Source organism: Triplophysa rosa, linkage group LG20 (assembly GCF_024868665.1).
Source record: "Triplophysa rosa linkage group LG20, Trosa_1v2, whole genome shotgun sequence".
NCBI lineage: Eukaryota > Metazoa > Chordata > Actinopteri > Cypriniformes > Nemacheilidae > Triplophysa > Triplophysa rosa.
This window is the reverse complement of record NC_079909.1, coordinates 20121374-20141564: the sequence shown is the minus strand read 5'-3', so window position 1 is coordinate 20141564 and position 20191 is coordinate 20121374. Positions and strand designations below refer to the sequence as shown.

At 42.8% G+C, this 20191-nt stretch overlaps 1 protein-coding gene across 3 annotated transcripts in view; it reads right to left on the bottom strand.

Moving 5' to 3' along the window:
- Positions 1 to 20191, bottom strand: part of sptbn1 (spectrin, beta, non-erythrocytic 1) — a 71327-nt gene that overhangs the window by 8183 nt on the left and 42953 nt on the right. For all 3 annotated transcript variants that reach the window (XM_057361493.1, XM_057361494.1, XM_057361495.1), the window contains 22 exons: positions 13856 to 14029; positions 13670 to 13761; positions 13504 to 13584; positions 13260 to 13375; positions 13047 to 13159; positions 12765 to 12952; positions 12560 to 12677; positions 12059 to 12217; positions 11434 to 11736; positions 11148 to 11301; positions 9807 to 10677; positions 8737 to 8874; positions 7892 to 8648; positions 4536 to 4738; positions 4065 to 4155; positions 3793 to 3939; positions 2470 to 2733; positions 2163 to 2387; positions 1984 to 2073; positions 1616 to 1894; positions 794 to 924; positions 411 to 615 (listed from right to left, as the gene is read on the bottom strand). In XM_057361493.1, the coding sequence (XP_057217476.1) occupies positions 411 to 615; positions 794 to 924; positions 1616 to 1894; positions 1984 to 2073; positions 2163 to 2387; positions 2470 to 2733; positions 3793 to 3939; positions 4065 to 4155; positions 4536 to 4738; positions 7892 to 8648; positions 8737 to 8874; positions 9807 to 10677; positions 11148 to 11301; positions 11434 to 11736; positions 12059 to 12217; positions 12560 to 12677; positions 12765 to 12952; positions 13047 to 13159; positions 13260 to 13375; positions 13504 to 13584; positions 13670 to 13761; positions 13856 to 14029 (4899 nt within the window). The remainder of the gene's footprint in view (positions 1 to 410; positions 616 to 793; positions 925 to 1615; positions 1895 to 1983; positions 2074 to 2162; positions 2388 to 2469; positions 2734 to 3792; positions 3940 to 4064; positions 4156 to 4535; positions 4739 to 7891; positions 8649 to 8736; positions 8875 to 9806; positions 10678 to 11147; positions 11302 to 11433; positions 11737 to 12058; positions 12218 to 12559; positions 12678 to 12764; positions 12953 to 13046; positions 13160 to 13259; positions 13376 to 13503; positions 13585 to 13669; positions 13762 to 13855; positions 14030 to 20191) is intronic.

Here is a 20191-nt window from a genome sequence, read left to right as displayed (position 1 = left end):
TATACCAACCTGGCAATGCCCACACAACCACCTCTCACATGAAATAACAGTATTGTATTTACTATAGTAAACTGTTGTACATTGTAGTATACTATAATAGTGTGCACTTTTTAATGTATACTAAATTATTCTATAATATTAAATATAGTTCATTAATAAAATGCAGTAAATACTGTAGTCATTTTAACTACAGCTTACTATAGTAAGTACACTATAGTATGAATCTACTCCGAGTCGGACTGAATAAGGTTTTCTGGGTGACGGCTTTACAGTTCGTCAAATATTTAATTCCAGGTTGAGTGCATTCAATAAATCTTCATTTAAGCGAGAATTGAGCGTTACCTCCATAAATCAGTTCAGCTCAGTCGGATCAGTTAAATATGAATTTTATTCAGTGTTTTTCTACTCACAGTAACATGTTCGTAATCTTGGCCCAGTTCGTGAGATCCGGCCACGACTTCTCTCTCGGCTATCCACTGCTCCAGGTCATCCACCTCCCGGTTCAGCTGGAAGAGACGGAATCTCTCCTCCAGTTTACCTCTCCTCTCCTCTGACAGGTCCTTCAGTCCGGCGTACAGCTTATCCACCTGCGACTGACGCATGCCGATCCTCTCGCTGCACGCACACACAAACGCATGTAAACCAAGCTTGTTTCTATACATGCACGGTCCCACATGGGAAAAAATGCTACAGTATACCATAGTAAATGGTAGTACACTATAGTATTCTGTAGTGTTAACTACAGTAAATGAAAACTGTAGTGAATAGTTACGGACTGCAGAATTAAATTCACCTCTCGGGATGGTTGGCGGCCACCAGTCCTCGGCTGGTCTTGGACAGCTGATGTACAGTCTCTGCGTAATCCTCCACCGCCTGCTCCAAGATCTGATGTTTCTTCAACATGGCCACTGAACTCTGCTCATCCTTAAAAAAACAACACGCAACATGTCAGAGGTCACATGTACCATCTGTACAAACACGAGCCTGACGGTGACCACAGATTATGGCAAAATATCACAGTAACGAAGGTTTAAAAACACTATAGTAGCTATAAAGTTTACTATAGTATTTCAATTTCAAGATACTTTATCGGCACGATTGCGTGCGCCAAAGCATGGAACATATAACAAAAGACATACAATAAGTGCAAACCTTAAGGTGCGGAGTAAAAAATTAATAAAGTATGTGTAAATAAACAATTTGACTGAAATATGAACAATTCAAATATATATCAAATGTACATTTTGTACTACTATAGTATGTTTTTATTGTGGAAATAATCTGAGGACCCCGTGTCCGAAATCGCTCACCATACCCTCATTCAGCGCGAGCATCACGATAGATGGCTAGCAGCTAGCCGTGAGTGTACATCGGTTGTACACTCGTTATTATGATGCATCATGGGATTGAATGAGTGCACTCAATAATGTCCACTATGAATACGGACACCACTAAAAATGGATGTCCCTTCAAATAGTGCACTAAATGAGGGTATAGGGGGCCCTAGTGATCGCAGACGCCATGATGTCATAGATCTGATATCTACACTGAAGTTAAGTTCATCATGGTAATGTCTATACTGGCCAGTTCTTACTGGTTTAAGTGGTTTAAGTACCTTGGCCTTCTCCTCAGACATCATGTAAAGTTCCTGTTCGCTCATCCAAGCTTCGGCTTCAGCCGCGTCAAAGTAATACTGCTGGGCTTTGTGTGCCTCCTCCAGACGGCTGTGCCGCTTCTCCGTCTCCTGCATGATCAGACTCCAGAGCTGCTGCAGATCGGCCAGACGCGCTCGGATCGCCTCCACGTTCGGACTGTCGGCTTTCAGGATGCCCTGGCTGCGCTCGAAGATGTCATCACAGCGCCGCTGGTGACCCTGGATCTCCTTCTGAAGTGTCTGTGGATGGATGGCAGACAGGTTTGAATGGACGAAATGAAACATTTGGACACGAAGAGAACGACGTTTTACAGAAAGGTCCGCGTTACCTGGTTCTTCTTGATAAGCAGCTGAACAGTCTGTAAGTTGTTGCCATGGTCGGTTGATGTAGCCAGTGGCATCCTCTCCTCAACCCAGAGCTGTCGAGACGGAGCCGAAAAGAAGATTTAGTCTCTAACGTGACCACCTTGAAACAGAGAAACGAGCGAAACCGGTGTGTGAAACTCACGATCTCGTCCTCGACGTCACGGTTGAACTGATGGATCTCACGAGAGGCCATGAGGAACTTCTTCCTCTTTATCAGCGGCTCCAACAGCTCCTGGAACTTCTGCTCCACCACTTCCCGGCGTCCGTCCACCTCATCCGTGTCTTTTCCCTCCTGCCGGAGCACGTGAGCTTGAGACTGAAGCTCATCCACCTCCCTCTGACGCACCTCCACCTGATTCTCCAATATCTGGACAAACCGCAGGACAAAACACTCACTTCATGCTCATCTAGACATCAGATCAAAGCAAACCAATCAATTGTGATCAGACCTGTTGTTTCTTCAGTAGGATGCTGACGCTGGTCAGATCTTTGCCGTAGTCGTCAGATTGGATTTGTCCCTCCAGGCCATGCAGCCATTTGTCCAGATCTGCGCAGCTCTGCGTGAACAGCTCGGCTTTGTTGGCATCAAACAGACACTGAGCTTTAGTCTGTGTGGTGGATTCCAGCTCAGTCCACATCTTCTGCAGTCCCGATAACTTCTCCTTCACTACGGCTTCGGTGTCGGGCTTCTCTGACACCAGCTGCTTTCCGTCCTATACACAGATGAAGAAAGACGGGTTTACATCATCATGACATCATCACACACGGTGACTAGGGATACATACATATATTCATTTGGCGGACGCTTTTATCCAAAGCCACTTACAAGTAGGAGAGCATATCAACATTTTGTCAACAAGCTAAACCAGTGGTTCTCAAACTTTTTCGTTGTAAGGCCCCCTTTGTGTAGAGTGCATCGCTTTGCGGCCCCCCAAATAAAGACTTATAATCTTAAATTTAACATTTTTATTTAAACAAAAACATATTCAGTTATACAATGCTGAAACATCAATTCTTTTGTCTGGTGGTCTTATTTTTCTGATGTTTGATTGCATAAAGTCTATGATCAATTTCTATATTTCGTAAAATGCCACAAAATCTGTGGCCCCCTGGATCCATCTCAGGGCCTCCCCAGGGGCCACGGCCCCCAGTTTGAGAACCACTGCGCTAAACAATACCGTTAGTTTACAAGGGCATGCTACTAGGACGATTAAAGATGGAGAAAGCAAGGAAGAGAATGAACAACAAGATTTTTTTTTTTTATTTCTTTGGACACAAGACAGTTGGTTAGTCAAATAAATGCGCAACAGGTTTTGAGGGATGTAACGCTTCACCATGAGCCGGTTGAAAATCAATTATAATATGTGACGATTCAAGACGGTTGAGATGTTAAATGAATCGCAGTACATGTTTTGAACAGCAGTGGCTGCTGTGCTTCAGCAAACTTTGTAAATGTGGATATGCTGATATTTCTTTAAAAAATGTTTAAAAAAAATCCAAGTTATGAAGAGCATAAAGTCTTTTATTCATTTTTTTATTTAATTTGTAATGTTCGTTTTTTATTGCTATTTATTTTTGTTATTAGACATAACATATATTTTTATTTTACAAAGAAACGTGCAGCCTTTGAGAAATAATAAAAAGGTAGTTGTTCATTTCTAATTTGCAACGTGAAAAAATCGTATCTTGAGATCAGTATCGTACATCGCATCGTGAGCCGAGTGAATCGTTACATCCCTAATGGTGACACGTGACCAGGAGCAGACACTGACCTTCTCGATTTTATCCAGCCACTCTTTGTTGGACTGAAGTTCTGCCATGAACGCTTGATGTTTCAGCCATTTGCTGTGCAGGTTACGAGCTTCATCGTACGACATGTCCTGTGCCGTCAACATCTTCTCATTGATCCACAGGGTGAGCTGAACGCACATCAAAACACATTCACATTATAAACGGACAAGATCAAGAGTTTGCTTTTAGAAGAAACCATTCAATGAGATTTAGATGAGATGTTCAGATGTTCAGATGTTCAGTGTCGGCTCACCTCCTGACAGTCCTGCAGCAACTTCTGCAGATCTCTGTTGTCCTTCAGTCTCATGAGCAGCTCCACAGCCGCCTCACGATTCTTCTTGTGTCTGCAGGTTAAACATCAAACAAAACTTTTATTCATTATGATCGGATATTGGTCATTCCTCATAATAATCGTTATCTATACACACTACCGTTCGCCAGTTTAGTGCCACTTGACTGAAATGCTTCTCATGATCTGAACATTTTTTCTTTCATTACAAGACTAGAATGGCATTGAATAAAAATGTATAAGAAATGGATGTGAACGCCTATATTGTTTAAAAAGCATCTCAGGAGGAGACCTGAAGAACGTGCTTGATTTAATTTTGGGGATTTGTCATCGATTTCCACAAATCCGTTGTCAAATAGATGTGTAACGTGTACCCAGCATAAGTGACCCATAACTTGTGAACAAAAACAAGTTTTGAGAATGAGTTCGGGTTACCGATCATCGATTGATGCCGCTCTCTCTTGGATGCGTTCAGCGTTGATGTTTCCATCACTGGTCAGTCTCCGTCCAGCCTCTACAACACTATTGATCTTGTCCTCGTTGGCGTCCATGGTGGTCATGAAGTCTTCTTGTTTCTTAATAGCAGCTTCAGCCCCTTCCAGTGTGGTGGGCATCTCAGTGTGGGCCAGAGCATACTCCTACGGGAAGATAAGGGACCACTTTACAACAACATCTACACCTATAAAACTCAACGTTTGAATGAACTAACTGGAAACCCACATTCGGAAATATTGCAGTATATTATTGGATTTACTATAGTAAACAGGAGGTAAAACTCCCAAGCAAATTCCTAGAACTAATGTTCTTCAACCTTACTGTAATAAAAAGTACAAATAGGGATGTATTAAACTATACTACACTCAATATAATAAGGTATACTACAGTATTTACTACAGTTTCCAATTTACCATAGTAATTCATACTGAATACTATGGTATATATTAGCAAAGCATAATAATTAGTATACTATACTATAGTATACCGCAAATTACCACAGTTTAGTATTGTACATATACTCAAGTCTACTTCTCAATTTACTATGGTAAACTAGTATAGTAAAATGACATTTTAGACTTCAAGTATTAACATTACTATTTAGTAAATATTTAAGTATACTGCAGTATTTAATCCAGTCTATCAATTTACCATAGTAAATATAACAAAACTATAGTATAAATTAACAGCAATGTAGCAGTTACTGTAACATACTATACTTACTTTACTATGTTGGAGGTGGTTGTAAGTAGGGCTGCAGCTATCGATTCTTTTACTAATCGAGTATTCTACAGATTTTTCCATCGATTAATCGGGTATTCGGATAATAAGTACTTTTTCTTTATTAAAAAGCAATACTAAATATACAAGAGAAAATAAGACAGGTCTCTTAAAATGAGTAAAACAACTAATTTGTTTCCTTTTTAGAACAATTAGTTTTTATTGCTGAAATAGCATACATAAATATCTGTGAAAACTAAACCCATTTAGTACATTCCATTGCCATATTAAATTCAAAATGCAATATAATACAAATATATAAATAAGAAACATGAATAAAAATGGAAATAATAATTTCAAACAATAGCCTATGACTTTTATTTTGGCAGGTTGTCAGAAGACGCTTATTTTTTAGTATGTTTGTTTCTTCACTCAAACAATAACATGTTTGTGAAATAAACTCTCAGCGCAACTCTGGAGGTGAAGTTCATGTCCTCATTCAGCGCAGACGCAGACAAACTCATGAGCATCACGCGTGTAGCACGTTAAACTGTGCAGTTCATTCACTCAGACACTCAGACCAGACAGATGACATGTGTAAATAACAGGATTCGGTGTCCACTAGTCCGCATCTAGTTTGATGGACGCAATGCAGCCGGAAAACAAGTTTCACTCGTAAAATAGACTAAAATATCAGTTCACCATTTCAATAAGCTATTTATAGGGCTGTGACGGTGGCAGTTTTTTACCACCGCGGTGGTAATAGACAAATCGACCGCGGTGGTGCGGTGGTTGAGAAATATATATTATTTCTATAAATAATATTTATATTATTATATTTGCGTGTAGCAACCACATGACGAGTGGAAGAGAAATATAGACCTAATTTAAATACTTGAAATTGTTAAATAATTGAAATATGATATCTGAAATAAATGAGGATGAAACATCCGTCAATGTTTAACGCGCAAATCCATCAGTGAAACGGCCACACTACAGCACATAAAACATTAAAATAAACATCAGTAAATAATGAAAACTTAAATGATATAAGAAAGCTAAATACTAAATAAAAAAGCTCTTGTTGCAGTGACTTCAGTCAGTGGCGTATTAACCCTTACAGTCCTTAACAATTCCATTTGAAACAAACTGTTTAAACCTACATTGGCTTTCCTATTCAGATTGCCATAAAAACTTTACTTTTTCCGACTCGTCGTTGATGTGAAACTTACTTGTTGACATTGTCCAGATTAAAATGTGTACAGCTGCACTAAATGCGCGTTCAGAAGATGTGCACAGGAGCGCAAATGAAGAGATGTCTCTCCGCAACCGCGGCAAAACCTGCGCGCGCTCCGACACTAAGCAAGCGGGTCATAGCCAGTTTTGATTTTACATATCTGTTCATTTCACAATAAGATCCATTGCAGAAGCCGCAGAATAACCTGGGTTTTGCCATGCAGGCCCGCGCTCGAACGCACCAACGGAAACGTATGCCAATAATTTCTGTTAATTTAAAATCTTTTAAATAAAACCATCCACAACTGAAAGGCTACAACTAGCAATCGTTATCGCAACTCTCATATTTATTACACCTATATTTGTCAGAGTGACGTGCACTACCGCCGGTGGCAGTTCACCACCGTCATGGCACTTTACCATCGCGGTGGTGCGGTTGTTACGGCAACCGTCACAGCCCTATAAACTATCAGTTATTTATCAGCATGAGAAACACGTGTGAGCGTGTGAACAAACTAAAATGCGTGTGTCTCACGGTGAATGCGTGAGACTTGAGAGCCCTGTAACATGAATAGAGTTCAGCGGGCTGTGCGTCAGTAATAACGGTCCGTGGGGAAACGCAGTGCTCCGTGTGTACTGTAGTTAAATGGATTAAACGAGGCTTCGAGGCAACAAAAATTGCCTCGATGATTTTTTGTATTCGAATAACTCGAGTTACTCGAGGAATCGTTTCAGCCCTAGTTGTAAGGAATTAAAAGTTTAAAATATTGCTAAACATTTACTATAGTAAATATTTACAATAATAAACTGTAGTAAAATTTCTAGATACCATAGAGTTTTGGAACCTTACCATAGTAAACATTAAAATATACTACGGTATTTTTATTGTGAGATGGAGAGAAACAGTGTTAATTTGTTATGACTAAGGCCTAGCCCACACGTACACGGGTATTTTTATAAACAGTTTTTCTGCAAAAAAATGCATCCATGCAAAAATATGTTATGAAGCGCTGTCAAGAGCATGCTAAACAAACAGGTGGCGATATAACCTTAACCACAAAGACGTGTTAACCAATCAGAAGCCTGGAATCTGACGTCAAACGGAGATAAATGAGATAGCGGCGCGCATTTCAACGTCATACACCAAAACTCCAGTTTCGCCATCTACACAACGACACTGAAACCGGAGTTTCTAAAACTCTGTACCCTGGCCGGAGTCAATTTCGGTGACCGGGTACTGCGTTTGCGTGTGGACGAACGGTCAAACTGCATAGAAAAAGCTGTGGTTTTGAAAATACCCGTGTTCGGTATATGAAAAATATGACGTGTGTCCATCATACCTGGTTGTTGAGGAAAGCCTCGGCCTGTTTGGTGTCTCTCAAGAAGATCTGATAGGCATGAGACTGCGACAGGAGGTTCTGACGGTTCTCCCACATCTTATGCAGCTCATTCCAGCCCGTATCCAAAGCCTGAAGCCTCTGTCTCAGGAACATGTACTGAGCGTCCGTCTGACCCTGGGTCACCATCTCACCCATGTCTCTCATCTTCTGATAGTCCTCTTCATAGTTATTGATCTCGTTCTTGATGCCCTCGTGCTGGGCCAGCAGCTTCTCGGCCTCAGCAAGCGTGTTGGGCATGTCCTCAGAGGCGATGGCCGTCTGCGTTCGGGACAGCCAGGACTGGAAATCGTCCAGTTCCCTGAGGAACTGCTGCAGCTTGCTGGCTTCCCCGAGGGACGCCTCACGGTTGTGCAGGGTTTCCTTCATCTCCTCCCAAACCGAGTTGATTTCGGCCAGACGGCCCGTGATGGCTTTGGCCTGGTCTGGATGTTCGTCGCCCAGACGGTCGGCCTCGCCGCGGAGATCGCCCAGTTTGGCTTCGATGGCGGCCAGGTCACGCTCCATGCCCGTGAGTTTGCGCTGGAGGGCCATCACGCCCGTCAGGTCGTTGCCCAGCTCCTGGGTGGACTCGATAACTTTCGTCTTCTCGCGGATCCAGGATTTGGTCTCATTGCAGTCGAGGTGGTAGTTCTGAACGCCCAAAGCGGAGTTCAGGGATTCTTTCTTCTGGTCCACCAGATCACGGAACTGACTCCATCTGTGAACCAAATTAAAATCAAACACATGAAACCAACCGTTTAAATCAATAATGTTCAAATTGAAGTGATTGACATCGTTGTTCTGACCTGGTGTTGAGTTTGTCTTGTTGGGCTTTGATGTCTTTCTCACTGGGGTGTCCGCTGTGCATCAGTTGTCGGGCGATCTGATTCACCACGGCCACACGTGATGCCTGGTTATTCATTTCCGGCTCCAAACTCTCAAACCTAAAACACGACGACAGGTTGAGATGAAGAATGTGATCTTTGATCTTACTGGAGTGTGTCGAGCAGTATTTGGAGTTGTTATGAAGCCACAGGGAAGATTCAGAAATACATCTGGAATGATGTGAGCCAGCAGGAACAGATGGGCCAGAAAATCTTCCTCATTCATCATTTTTACAACTTCTATTCCAAATCATTGATAAATGTTATTGCTCTTTCATAGTTCAGGAGATTCAATTGTGCTTCATTTAAGCATCAACTTAGTCTCAAATGTTTCTCTTAAAATTGCTCATGGGAAATTAAAAGAGAATTAAATGAGAGTGTAATTGTTGAAACACATGAATAGTAGGGCGGTGTAAATGAATGTAGATTGTAGAGGTAAAATAATCTGGATTTGAGTAAATTTGATGAGAAAAGTTCATATTGAGATCTTCAATAATATGGATTCCACAAATCTGAGCTCAATTTGCAGTGCAGCGTTGGCATGCTCACCGGGAGACTGCATTTATTTATTAGATATTATTTATTATAATGATCTTGCTTGGTCTATAAACACCATGCACTGTGCTGTGTTTCACCTTTCTGTGTTTTTCTTATTTGCTCCTGTAAAGCTGCTTTGGAACAATGCACATTGTGAAAAGCGCTATATAAATAAAATTGAATTGAATTGAATTTGACATATTGTTTAAAGAGATCTCATCTGTGTTTTTTCTTTCTTATGAGCAGGTTTACAAAGAAACCAACGTCCTCATCCCACAGAGATCTCAAAAGCTAATTTCTCGTTCAAATCTCAATGATCAAAACAGAATGATCTGAATCATTTTGCTGTACATCATTTGACTTGTTTGTGTCTGATCGTGTCTTCTGAGCTTTATAAGAGCAATACCTGAGCAAAAACAGTTCCCTTTGTTTATGAGTAACGCTTGACCTCTGACCTGTGCTGAATGACCTCAAGGTCCTCAAGTTTCTCTGGGATCTCCATGCTGTTCAGCCACTGTTCCTTCTCATCGATCCAGAGTTCACACGCGTCCGCCTCGCTGAACATCTTATACCGTGCCAGGGCGTCCTGCAGGGCTTGTTTCCTCAGTCGGGTCAGCTCGGACACCTCCTTATAACGCTCCTCGATACCCGACAGTCGCTCGCTGACGTTGCCGGCCTGCGCCTGTTCAGGTCGCAGTGCTTGGGCCTGTTCGTGAAGTGCGTCGATCACCTGCCGGTAACTAGCGACCTCGGCGGACGCGTCCTTGTGTTTCTTCACCATAGCTTGAGTGGAGAATTCATCGTGCCCCACGTCGGCACTGGAGACGATTCGGAGGGCGTCCAGGGTCCAGGCGTCCACGTCATCGGCGTCGACCTGGAACTGGTGAAGACTACAAGCCTCCTCCAGACGAGCTTTCCTCACGGCGGCCAGCTGTTCCAGAGCGGCCCACTGCGCCTGCACGTCAGCGATGCGCTCACGGATCTTGGCCTCGCCGAAGTGGCCCGCGTCGGCCATGGCTTGACCTTCACGCACCGTGTGCTGGAGGTGACCGGCCCGACCGCTCATTTCGTCCTCGAGGGCACGGTGTTGACTCAACAGACGCACGGCACCCGTCAGATCCTTACCGCAGTCGTCCGAGGACAGGATCTGCTCTTTCTCACGGATCCAGCCCTCTTCCTCGGCCATCTCCCAGAAGAACTTCCAGAGGCGACGGGATTCCTCCAGGCGAGCGTGACGCTCGGCCGCCAGTTGGGTCAGCTCCTGGTAGCAGAACTCCATGTGAGCCACACGGTCACGAATGACCTGAGGGTCACAGGGCTTGTAGCCTGAACATAATAAATTACAAGAGGGAGGGAGAAATAGATCAGTCAGCAAAATAAAAATAAAAAGCAGACCAGTGGTTGACCAAGGGGCCATTCCAATGCGCTATTTTTCCATTGTTTTTCTATGTAAACACTCGTTTGACAGACGTGCATGACCGTTACGCTCGAGTCTTTAGAAGCGCCTCGTTTTTCAGGCGACCTGTCAAATAAAAGAATTTCAACTTTTCACGCAGCACGGCTCAATGTCAGTTCCAAAGCAGTGGACCAATCAGAAGAATCTGGAGGCGGGGAAAGCGCTGCGAGCTTCTGTTTACAGTAGCAAGAGTAGCATGGCAGAGACGTCTCGAGACCCTAGCGTTCCACGCTGTGTTTTTTAAAAATCGTTCCTGGGCACTGTGCTTTTAGACGCAAAGACGCGTTCTGTGTGAATGGCCCCTAAGACACGTGGCTGAAATCAATGTGCACTGAATTACCTTCCTCATCCACAGCAAACTTCTGAGCGTTGGTGTTGACTGCTCGCACGCGGTCGGCCTGTATGGCGATGTCGGCCTCCACCAAAGCATGTTTCTGTAGCAGATCTTCAACACCCAGAAGGTGTTTCCCATAATCCTGAGAGAGAAGCAACATCTGTGGAGGACAGAGACAACGTCAGAAACTCACCGTAACTTCAACAAAAACCCATATTAAAAGCTCAAAAAAACATCTCTCTGTTAGCTTCTGTGATGTCTCCCGTGGCTCGCCGATACTCTTCTGTCTCACCTTCATCTCATCCATCCAGTCCATGATGTAGAGCATCTCCTGGAAGACACGCTGGAGGCCGAGGTTCATCTCCAGCCGCTGTCTGCGAGCCTTCAGGAGTTCTAGCAGATACTCCCACAGACGCAGGACGTTATCTTTACGAGCGGCGATGCGCTTGATGTCGTGATAGTTCTCCGCCTCCAGCTCCTTCGCCACGGCGACCACCGCCAGCACGCGCTCCTCGTATGCCGCAATGTCTGTCTCAATGGCTTCATGTTTTTTGGTAGCTGCCTCAACGGCCTGGAGGTCGAATCCAAAGTTGTCCTAAAGATGAAAAAATGAAAATGTTCAGAGAAGCAAGCACTATACTGGTCAATAACAGAAATTCTAAGTGAACATTAAATATTTTTTCCAGCAGGGGTGTTAATGTGACTTTTGTGTCAATCGCACGTTTCACCACCAGGGGGCGTAAACCGTACGATTCTAAATGGCTCAGAAGGCCCAGAGATTTACAGATGTTGTGAATATTTAATGTCTACAATGCTTATTTGACAGAAAATATTGATCTTGGAGTTAATAAACATGGATACTTATCATTTACTTCCATCTTTTTATTAGGTGTATTTGACTTTCCACCCAAATTTACCTGGGAGACGAGGCGTTGGTTCTCGCTCAGCCAGGTCTCTCTCATGGCGGCCTTGCGATCGAAGCGTCGAGCGAGCTGTTCCAACTTCTCCTGCCGAATGAGCTCGGTCCTCAGCGCCAGCTCTCGCTCGTGCTCGGCCTTCTCGAGACGCTCCCACGCCTGCGACCACAGCAAAACTCAAATAATCAGACAAACTGGAGCTGCCGTTTTTCACAGTTCAGAAATAAAACCATCACACACAACAACGAAGAGAACATTTTTAAGTTAAGTTGACAATGTGGACGAAACAATCCCTGTCAAAAACGTTTAAAAAAGCATTTAAAAAATGCAGAAAACATCAAACGTTTTCAGTTTTCAGCAACAAAAAAAATTCCGGCGTAAACGGCCTCTAAATGATGAGAAAATGACTTTGGCCTTCAAGGCCAAATTCACTGAAGATCATTAAGACAAACAAGCTCACCTTAAATCCTCTTAAAATCACACTTTCAAAGTTATTCTCACCTTGTTGATGTCAGATATGAGTTTGCCCTCTCTGGGCATGTACACCTTCTGATTGTTGGCTCTCATTTTGCTCTGGATGGTGAACAGAAGAACCTCCAGGTTCCCTTTCTCAGTGAATCTGAAAGAAATGAAAACTCAACTCAGTTCAATTCAATTGGTTGTATAAAACACAAATACTGTTCGTCTAACGCTTCTCCAGACTCACTTGGGCGGTTTCTCCACCGTGCGGTATGTGTTAAAGGCCTGAAGCTGCTGCTGGACTCCCACCAGAGAGTTTGCAAACTTGCGATTGTTGAGGATGATGATGGTCTGCTCAATCCACTCCAGAAGATCCGACGCCAGAGATTCATATTTCTCGATCATCTTTTCCGTCTCAATGGCGTTATCGAGCACCTAGTGACGACAACTCGACATCATTCTCTGTTCTGATGCGTCACCTGGTCATGAAGTCAAATGGAGAGAAGAAATGGAGACAGGAGTAACAAACCTTTCCGATACGCTTGCCCTCCACCTTCAAAGCCTTCATCTTGGAGAAATAATGGTAGTATGTGACGACGTAAGTGATGATTGATTTCTCATCGGGATGGTCAACGCTGATATCTGTGAACAAGACCACACATGTTGTTGATGGGGTACTTTTAAGCATCCCTATTTATTGGATTTCTCCAGTTTGAAGTTTGAAAGCAGGACGGGTCTTGACCTTCTGGATCCAGCAGTTTGGTGAGACCCAGATGCTGTTCGGCCAGGTTGAAAGCGTTCTGCAGGTTGTAGTGAGCATTGGACTTCTTCAGTTTGTCAAAATCGATCAGGTCCGGTCTGGAAACAGATGGGAGAGAAGTGAGAATAACACTAACCAACAAGACGCGATATTATCATGATTTTTTATTAAACCGGGTGAGATGGAATATGAATGATAGCGTATTTGACCTTCTTGAAGTGTGTACCTGTGTTTGTGAATGAGGGCATTGAAAGCCATGCCGTCTCTCCAGCTGGTGCTGAAGTTGTGGATGTTGACGTTGGTATAGCTGTGAAACACACACACATGAGAACAGTCCGTCATCGAGCGCATGTTAACACGAGCTTCGGTCTTAAATCTGGACGAGTGCTCACCCTGCGGTCTTCATCTGACACCACAGCAGCAGAGCATCCTTAGCTGAACGCTTCTCTTTATTGTCTTCTGTCTCCACACTGATGTCCTGGATCTGTTACGCACACACACGGTCACAAAACAAAATACGGTAAAAACTCTGTAAATTGTGAAAATTAAAGTAAATCAAAATACAAGTGATGCTGCACCTGGAAACGGAGGATGATGGTCCAGATAAGACCGAGCGTGAGTCTGTGATTGCCGTCGACGATATCATGAGAGCCCATGTTCTCCAGGTGAACCCGCTGTTCTTTCAGAAACTGCAAGGCCTTGTCAACGTTCTCCAGGCAGTGGATTCGCATACGACCCTTCGTTGGCTTCGGCTGCGGATGGATAGAAGATAAGTCTTATTGAAAATTTGAACAAATTTTTCAGATGGTTAACAACGTGATGACAACAAATGTTTTTTTCAATTTACATTTTTTTAAGTCACAACAACTCATCACTAGTCATCAGTGTTGGGTAAGTTACTCTGAAATAGTAATTAATTACTAGTTACTAATGACATATTCAATAGTGTAATTAGACTACTGTAAAAGTTACTCTCTCCAAAAAGTATTTAATTACTTTCTATATCCTATATCAACTTTGATTAGTTAAGTGATTCAAGGATAGACATGAAACGACTCTTAATTCATTCAAATAAATCATATAAAACAACATAAAGTACTCTTATTAACTGACCAACGTATCACAACACTTAAATCAGTAACTGAATGTCGAAGTGATTACACTTAAAAATCTAGCATGTTTTAAAGTGTGCTATATTAAGCAACATTTTGGTTTCTGAGACGATAAAAATATTGCAATATTTACAAAACAAGCTATAATGCAACTCCATGACACCTAACATATCGAAAACTTCAAAGTGATGATATCACGGGTCGCTTGTTCACCCTGGTAACATTTTTAACTCAAATGAGTTCAGCAATCTTTCAAAACATCTGAAAACCCCAAATGTAACATTTACATCTTGAGCTTGTCACTTTCTGAGTTTAGAGAAGTCTTGTGTCACATGTTTAATTCCACACTTTCATTTCCGATGTCTTGTGTTCATACGAGCAGATGGTAAGAGTTAACAGAGGTGTTCGTTATATTCGGATCTCCTGTGGAAACTCCAGCTGTAAGGCATTTGTTCCGGTGGTGACGCGTCTCTCCGGCGGACGAGCTCATCGGCTATTTATCTTTCTGACAGATGCAAGAGACGGTCTCGCTGGAAACATGTCTGATGATGATATATTAAACACCTCCGGAGGGACGACGCTATTATTTACATAGTAAGGACTGTAGTGTGTGCACTATGAAGGGACACTTCACTGACTGCTGCCTGTATGCCTACACGCCGCTCTGTGGCACTAGCTGTTTGTTCGAACAATGGCTGACAGAAGAAAGACAAGTGGTTCAGAAATGACACGCTTCACTTTTAAATGAACAAAGGCCTACAAAAGAAATACTGGTCTGGGATTTCCAAGAACGCCGTTTTCAGTTGTGCACTAAATGAGCAGTAAATGAGTAACCAGGCTGTAAAATATCTCAGTGGCCTTGAGAAGACTTTGCACTGAGGTGTGGCCGTTCTGTGGCTGGAGAAAGCCGCTGTGAAATAATGGATGAGCTTGTGAGCAGAGGACGGACGGCTCATGTCCCTGGAGGACTGGATATCCCATCATGCTTAGAAGGACAGCTCAATCAGCAGCTGATACTTGGGGGGGGTGTAATAAGGTGAAGTGACTGGAGAGGCAGTGAGGCAGAACGAGGTAGAGGTGGATGTCTGTCTTCCCTTTGAGAGGGGCAGGGTGGGTATGATCCATGCTGAGTGGGTAAGAGGACCTGCTGCCGGAGATGCTGACACACGCACACACACGCACTGCGCACACACACACTGCGCACACACACACTGCGCAGACACACACACTGCGCACGCACACACTGCGCACGCACACACTGCGCACGCACACACTGCGCACGCACACACTGCGCACGCACACACTGCGCACACACACACTGCGCACACACACACTGCGCAGACACACACTGCGCAGACACACACTGCGCAGACACACACACACACTGCGCACGCACACACTGCACACACACACACACACACTGCACACACACACACACACACACTGCACACACACACACACTGCACACACACACACACACACNTGACATCATGAAAAATGTTTGAAATGGCAGAATGGACGTTGTTTATTATCCGTTTACCTTAATGATTTAAGCCTTTGTTGTAAATGTAGAGCTCTGCACACAACAAAATCAAGAGTGCTGCTCCTGTCGTGGTCAAAAGAATAAAATGTAGCCACGAAAAAACAAAAACTATTACTGATAATAATTTATTTTACTGTAGTAATTTATTTAAAACAGAAACAGAAATATCATTTTTATGAAACATAGCTTTTTTGCCCTCAAGACTGTCAAATCCAGATTCAGAGGACATTTTTATCTTATCTTATTTAGGGTCTAGATTTTAATCTGAGCTCTTTTCATGGACTCTTGTGATTGGCTGATGATGATCTTGTGATTGGCTGATGATGTGATTGAAATGACTCTCTTACAAAAATTGCTTTGAAAGGACGAGCAGCTCAATTGACATCCAATCGAAATCTGCTGATGTCATCACTGAATGTCACACTGCGTCTCTGCACCACAGCGCTGTGTCTGCAGTGTGTGTGTGTGTGTACATCTGCGTCTGCACTATGTGTGCAGTGTGTGTCTGCTGTCTTTACATTTACTTTTATTCATTTAGAATAAAACAGATGTTTTTATCCAAAGTGTGTGTGTGTTGTGTGTGTGCGCAGTCTGTGTGTGTGTGTGTGTGTGTGTGTGTGTGTGTGTGTGTGTGTGTGTTGTGGTGGTGTTGTGTAGAGTGTGTGTATGTATGTGCAGCCATTGTACTGCAGTCTGTGTTGCAGTGTGTCTGCAGTCTCACATTTACTTTTTAATTTATATTAGATAACGAACGGTGTTTTGTCCAAAGTGTGTATGTGAGAGCGAGGTGTGGTTTCGTGTTGTGTGTGTGTGTGGTGTGTGTGTGTGGTCGTGAGTGTGTGTATGTGTTGCATTGTGAGTCATGTATCTGTGTGTGCGCAGTGTTGTGTGTGTGTTTTTGTGTTCGGGTGTGTGTTGTGTGTGTGCGTGTGTTGCGTGCGTGTGTGTTGTGGGTGGGTGGTTGTGTGTGTGCATGTGTTGTGTGTGCGTGTGTGTTTTTGTGTTCGTGTGTTTGTGTGCAGTGCTGGTGTGTGTGTGTGTGCTGTTTGCGTATGTGGGTGGGTGGTGGGCGGGTGGTTGTGTGTGGTGTTTGCGTGTGTGTGTGGTGGTTGGTTGTTTGGGTGTGCGTGTGTGTTTTTGTGTTCGTGTGTTTGTGTGTGGTGTTTGCGTGTGTGTGTATGTGTGTGTGTGTGTGGTGTGGGTTGTGGCGTGTGTTGTGTTGGTGTGTGCTGTTGTGTGTTGTGCGTGTGTTTGTGTGTGTGTTGTGTGAGTGCTGTTTGTGTGTGCGTGTTTGTGTCATGTGTGTGTGTGTGTGTGTGTGTGTGGCTGTGCGGTGTGTTGTTTCGTGTGTGTCGTGTGTGAGTGTTTGTGTGTTTGTGTGTGCGTGTTTGCGTGTGTGTGTGTGCGTGTGGTGTGTGTGTTTTGTGTTCGTGTGTGCGTGTTTGTGTGTGTGTGGGGGTGGGTCGGTGGGTGGGTGGTTGTGTGTGTGTGTGTGTGTGTTTGTGTGTGGTGTGTGTGTGTGGTTGTGTTTGGTGTGCGTGTGTGCAGTGTGTGTGGTGTTTGGTGTGTGTGTGTGTGTGTGGGTGTGTGTGTGTGTGTGTGTGTGTGTGTGTGTGTGTGCGAGTGGTGTCGCAGTGTGTGCGTGCACACACTTTGGACAAAAACATCCGTTTTATTCTAAATGAATAAAAGTAAATGTGAAGACTGCAGACACACTGCACACACAGACTGCAGACTCAGATGTGCACATACATACACACACTCTACAAACACACACACACACACACACACACACACAAACACAAACACACTGCACACATACACACTTTGGACAAAAACATCCGTTTTATTCTAAATGAATAAAAGTAAATGTGAAGACTGCAGACACACTGCACACACAGACTGCAGACTCAGATGTGCACATACATACACACACTCTACAAACACACACACACACACACACACACACACAAACACAAACACACTGCTCACATACACACTTTGGACAAAAACATCCGTTTTATTCTAAATGAATAAAAGTAAATGTGAAGACTGCAGACACACTGCACACACAGACTGCAGACTCAGATGTGCACATACATACACACACTCTACAAACACACACACACACACACACACACACACACACACACACACACACACACAGACTGCGCACACACACAACACACACACACTTTGGATAAAAACATCTGTTTTATTCTAAATGAATAAAAGTAAATGTAAAGACAGCAGACACACACTGCACACATAGTGCAGACGCAGATGTACACACACACACACACTGCAGACACAGCGCTGTGGTGCAGAGACGCAGTGTGACATTCAGTGATGACATCAGCAGATTTCGATTGGATGTCAATTGAGCTGCTCGTCCTTTCAAAGCAATTTTTGTAAGAGAGTCATTTCAATCACATCATCAGCCAATCACAAGATCATCATCAGCCAATCACAAGAGTCCATGAAAAGAGCTCAGATTAAAATCTAGACCCTAAATAAGATAAGATAAAAATGTCCTCTGAATCTGGATTTGACAGTCTTGAGGGCAAAAAAGCTATGTTTCATAAAAATGATATTTCTGTTTCTGTTTTAAATAAATTACTACAGTAAAATAAATTATTATCAGTAATAGTTTTTGTTTTTTCGTGGCTACATTTTATTCTTTTGACCACGACAGGAGCAGCACTCTTGATTTTGTTGTGTGCAGAGCTCTACATTTACAACAAAGGCTTAAATCATTAAGGTAAACGGATAATAAACAACGTCCATTCTGCCATTTCAAACATTTTTCATGATGTCACATTGGCATACAGTCATTTCTGCGCAGCGAGATGTCCATCGTTCATTATTTTGCACATTTGATTGATTTCTTACCTAATACACAATAGTACTTTCAGATCAACACGTTTCACCGCATTTCAGAGTAGAAAACCAAACGCTTCAGGAGATCGACAGATTCCCTTTGGCCTTGTTTATTACACACACATCAGTGACTCCGACTCATTGTTGAGAATGAGTCTGGAATGAATGAATCTTTGAACACTTGACTTTATCCGCTGGCCAAACCCAACGATGATTGTCAGCGTGTTTATCCACAGAAGTTATTGTATCAGTATAAGAGCGGGGGGTCGGAAGAACATGTGAGATTTGATTGCGAGTGTCCTTGGTAAAGAACGCAGAGGAAATTCAAAAGGAAGGCGCGTTCTGTGTTGGCCGGTGATGTGAGGAGTTCTCTTATCAACAGACTTCACAGATAGTGAATGAACGTGTGAACACAAACTCTCCTGTAACATGTGGACACATCACACACACGTCAGCCGTGACTCAACCGTGACTGCTGAGGTTTCAAACTTTTTTCACTTGTTTATAATGAGACCGTAAACTTTTATGTCTATGCATTTGACAGATGCTTTTATTCAAAGCGGATCAAACCTTAAACATTCTCTGGTTGTGAATATCCCGCTGAACACATTCATCGCTTCATTGATCAGATGTGGTCCTTTCAACACATTCGGGGTGAAAAGTTGAATCTTGTATCTTTCAGAGGCCATAGATATTGGTCACATGTTCCACTTATTCAATGTCTTATCCGTCACAACCTTGTTAAACAGAAAGGTCATGACCCCGTGACAGAGGTTAAAGTTTGACTTTAGGTCAGTACGAAAACCGTAACAAACAACATATCGATCATATTGACCTTTATGAAGATAATCTGTGTGAATCCTACGAATGTCCAGGTCGTATTCTACACCAATGAAATAATATGAATCGGAATATTGTTATTTAAAAAAGAAAAACAGTACTACCACTTAAATGAATTAAATATAATATAAACTAAATTAAACTTGGTTTACAGTAATGAAAACATCATTCAATCGCGTATTTGCAATATTTGTAACACTGGATATTGTTTTAATCTTACAGATAAAAGGAAATAATTATTCAGATTACATAACAAAATGTATAACATTGAACTTAAAATAAAAGGAATAAAGGATGAAACAAAAATATTGTTTTTAAATGAGAAATAATTGTGTTTTATATAATATGGCTTTGTAAAAATGTTTGGTCATTGTAAAAACAATTTAGCATTTATTTTCTTTTTTTAAATGTTTTTTTGTAAAACATGCACAGGATGTGTTCATTCAAGGTTTCATGAGATCCACCCATCTAAAACGCTCTCACAGGCTCCAGATGGCTCACGTTTGCCCCAGTGTCAAGAAATGATAAGCAGTTAAAAA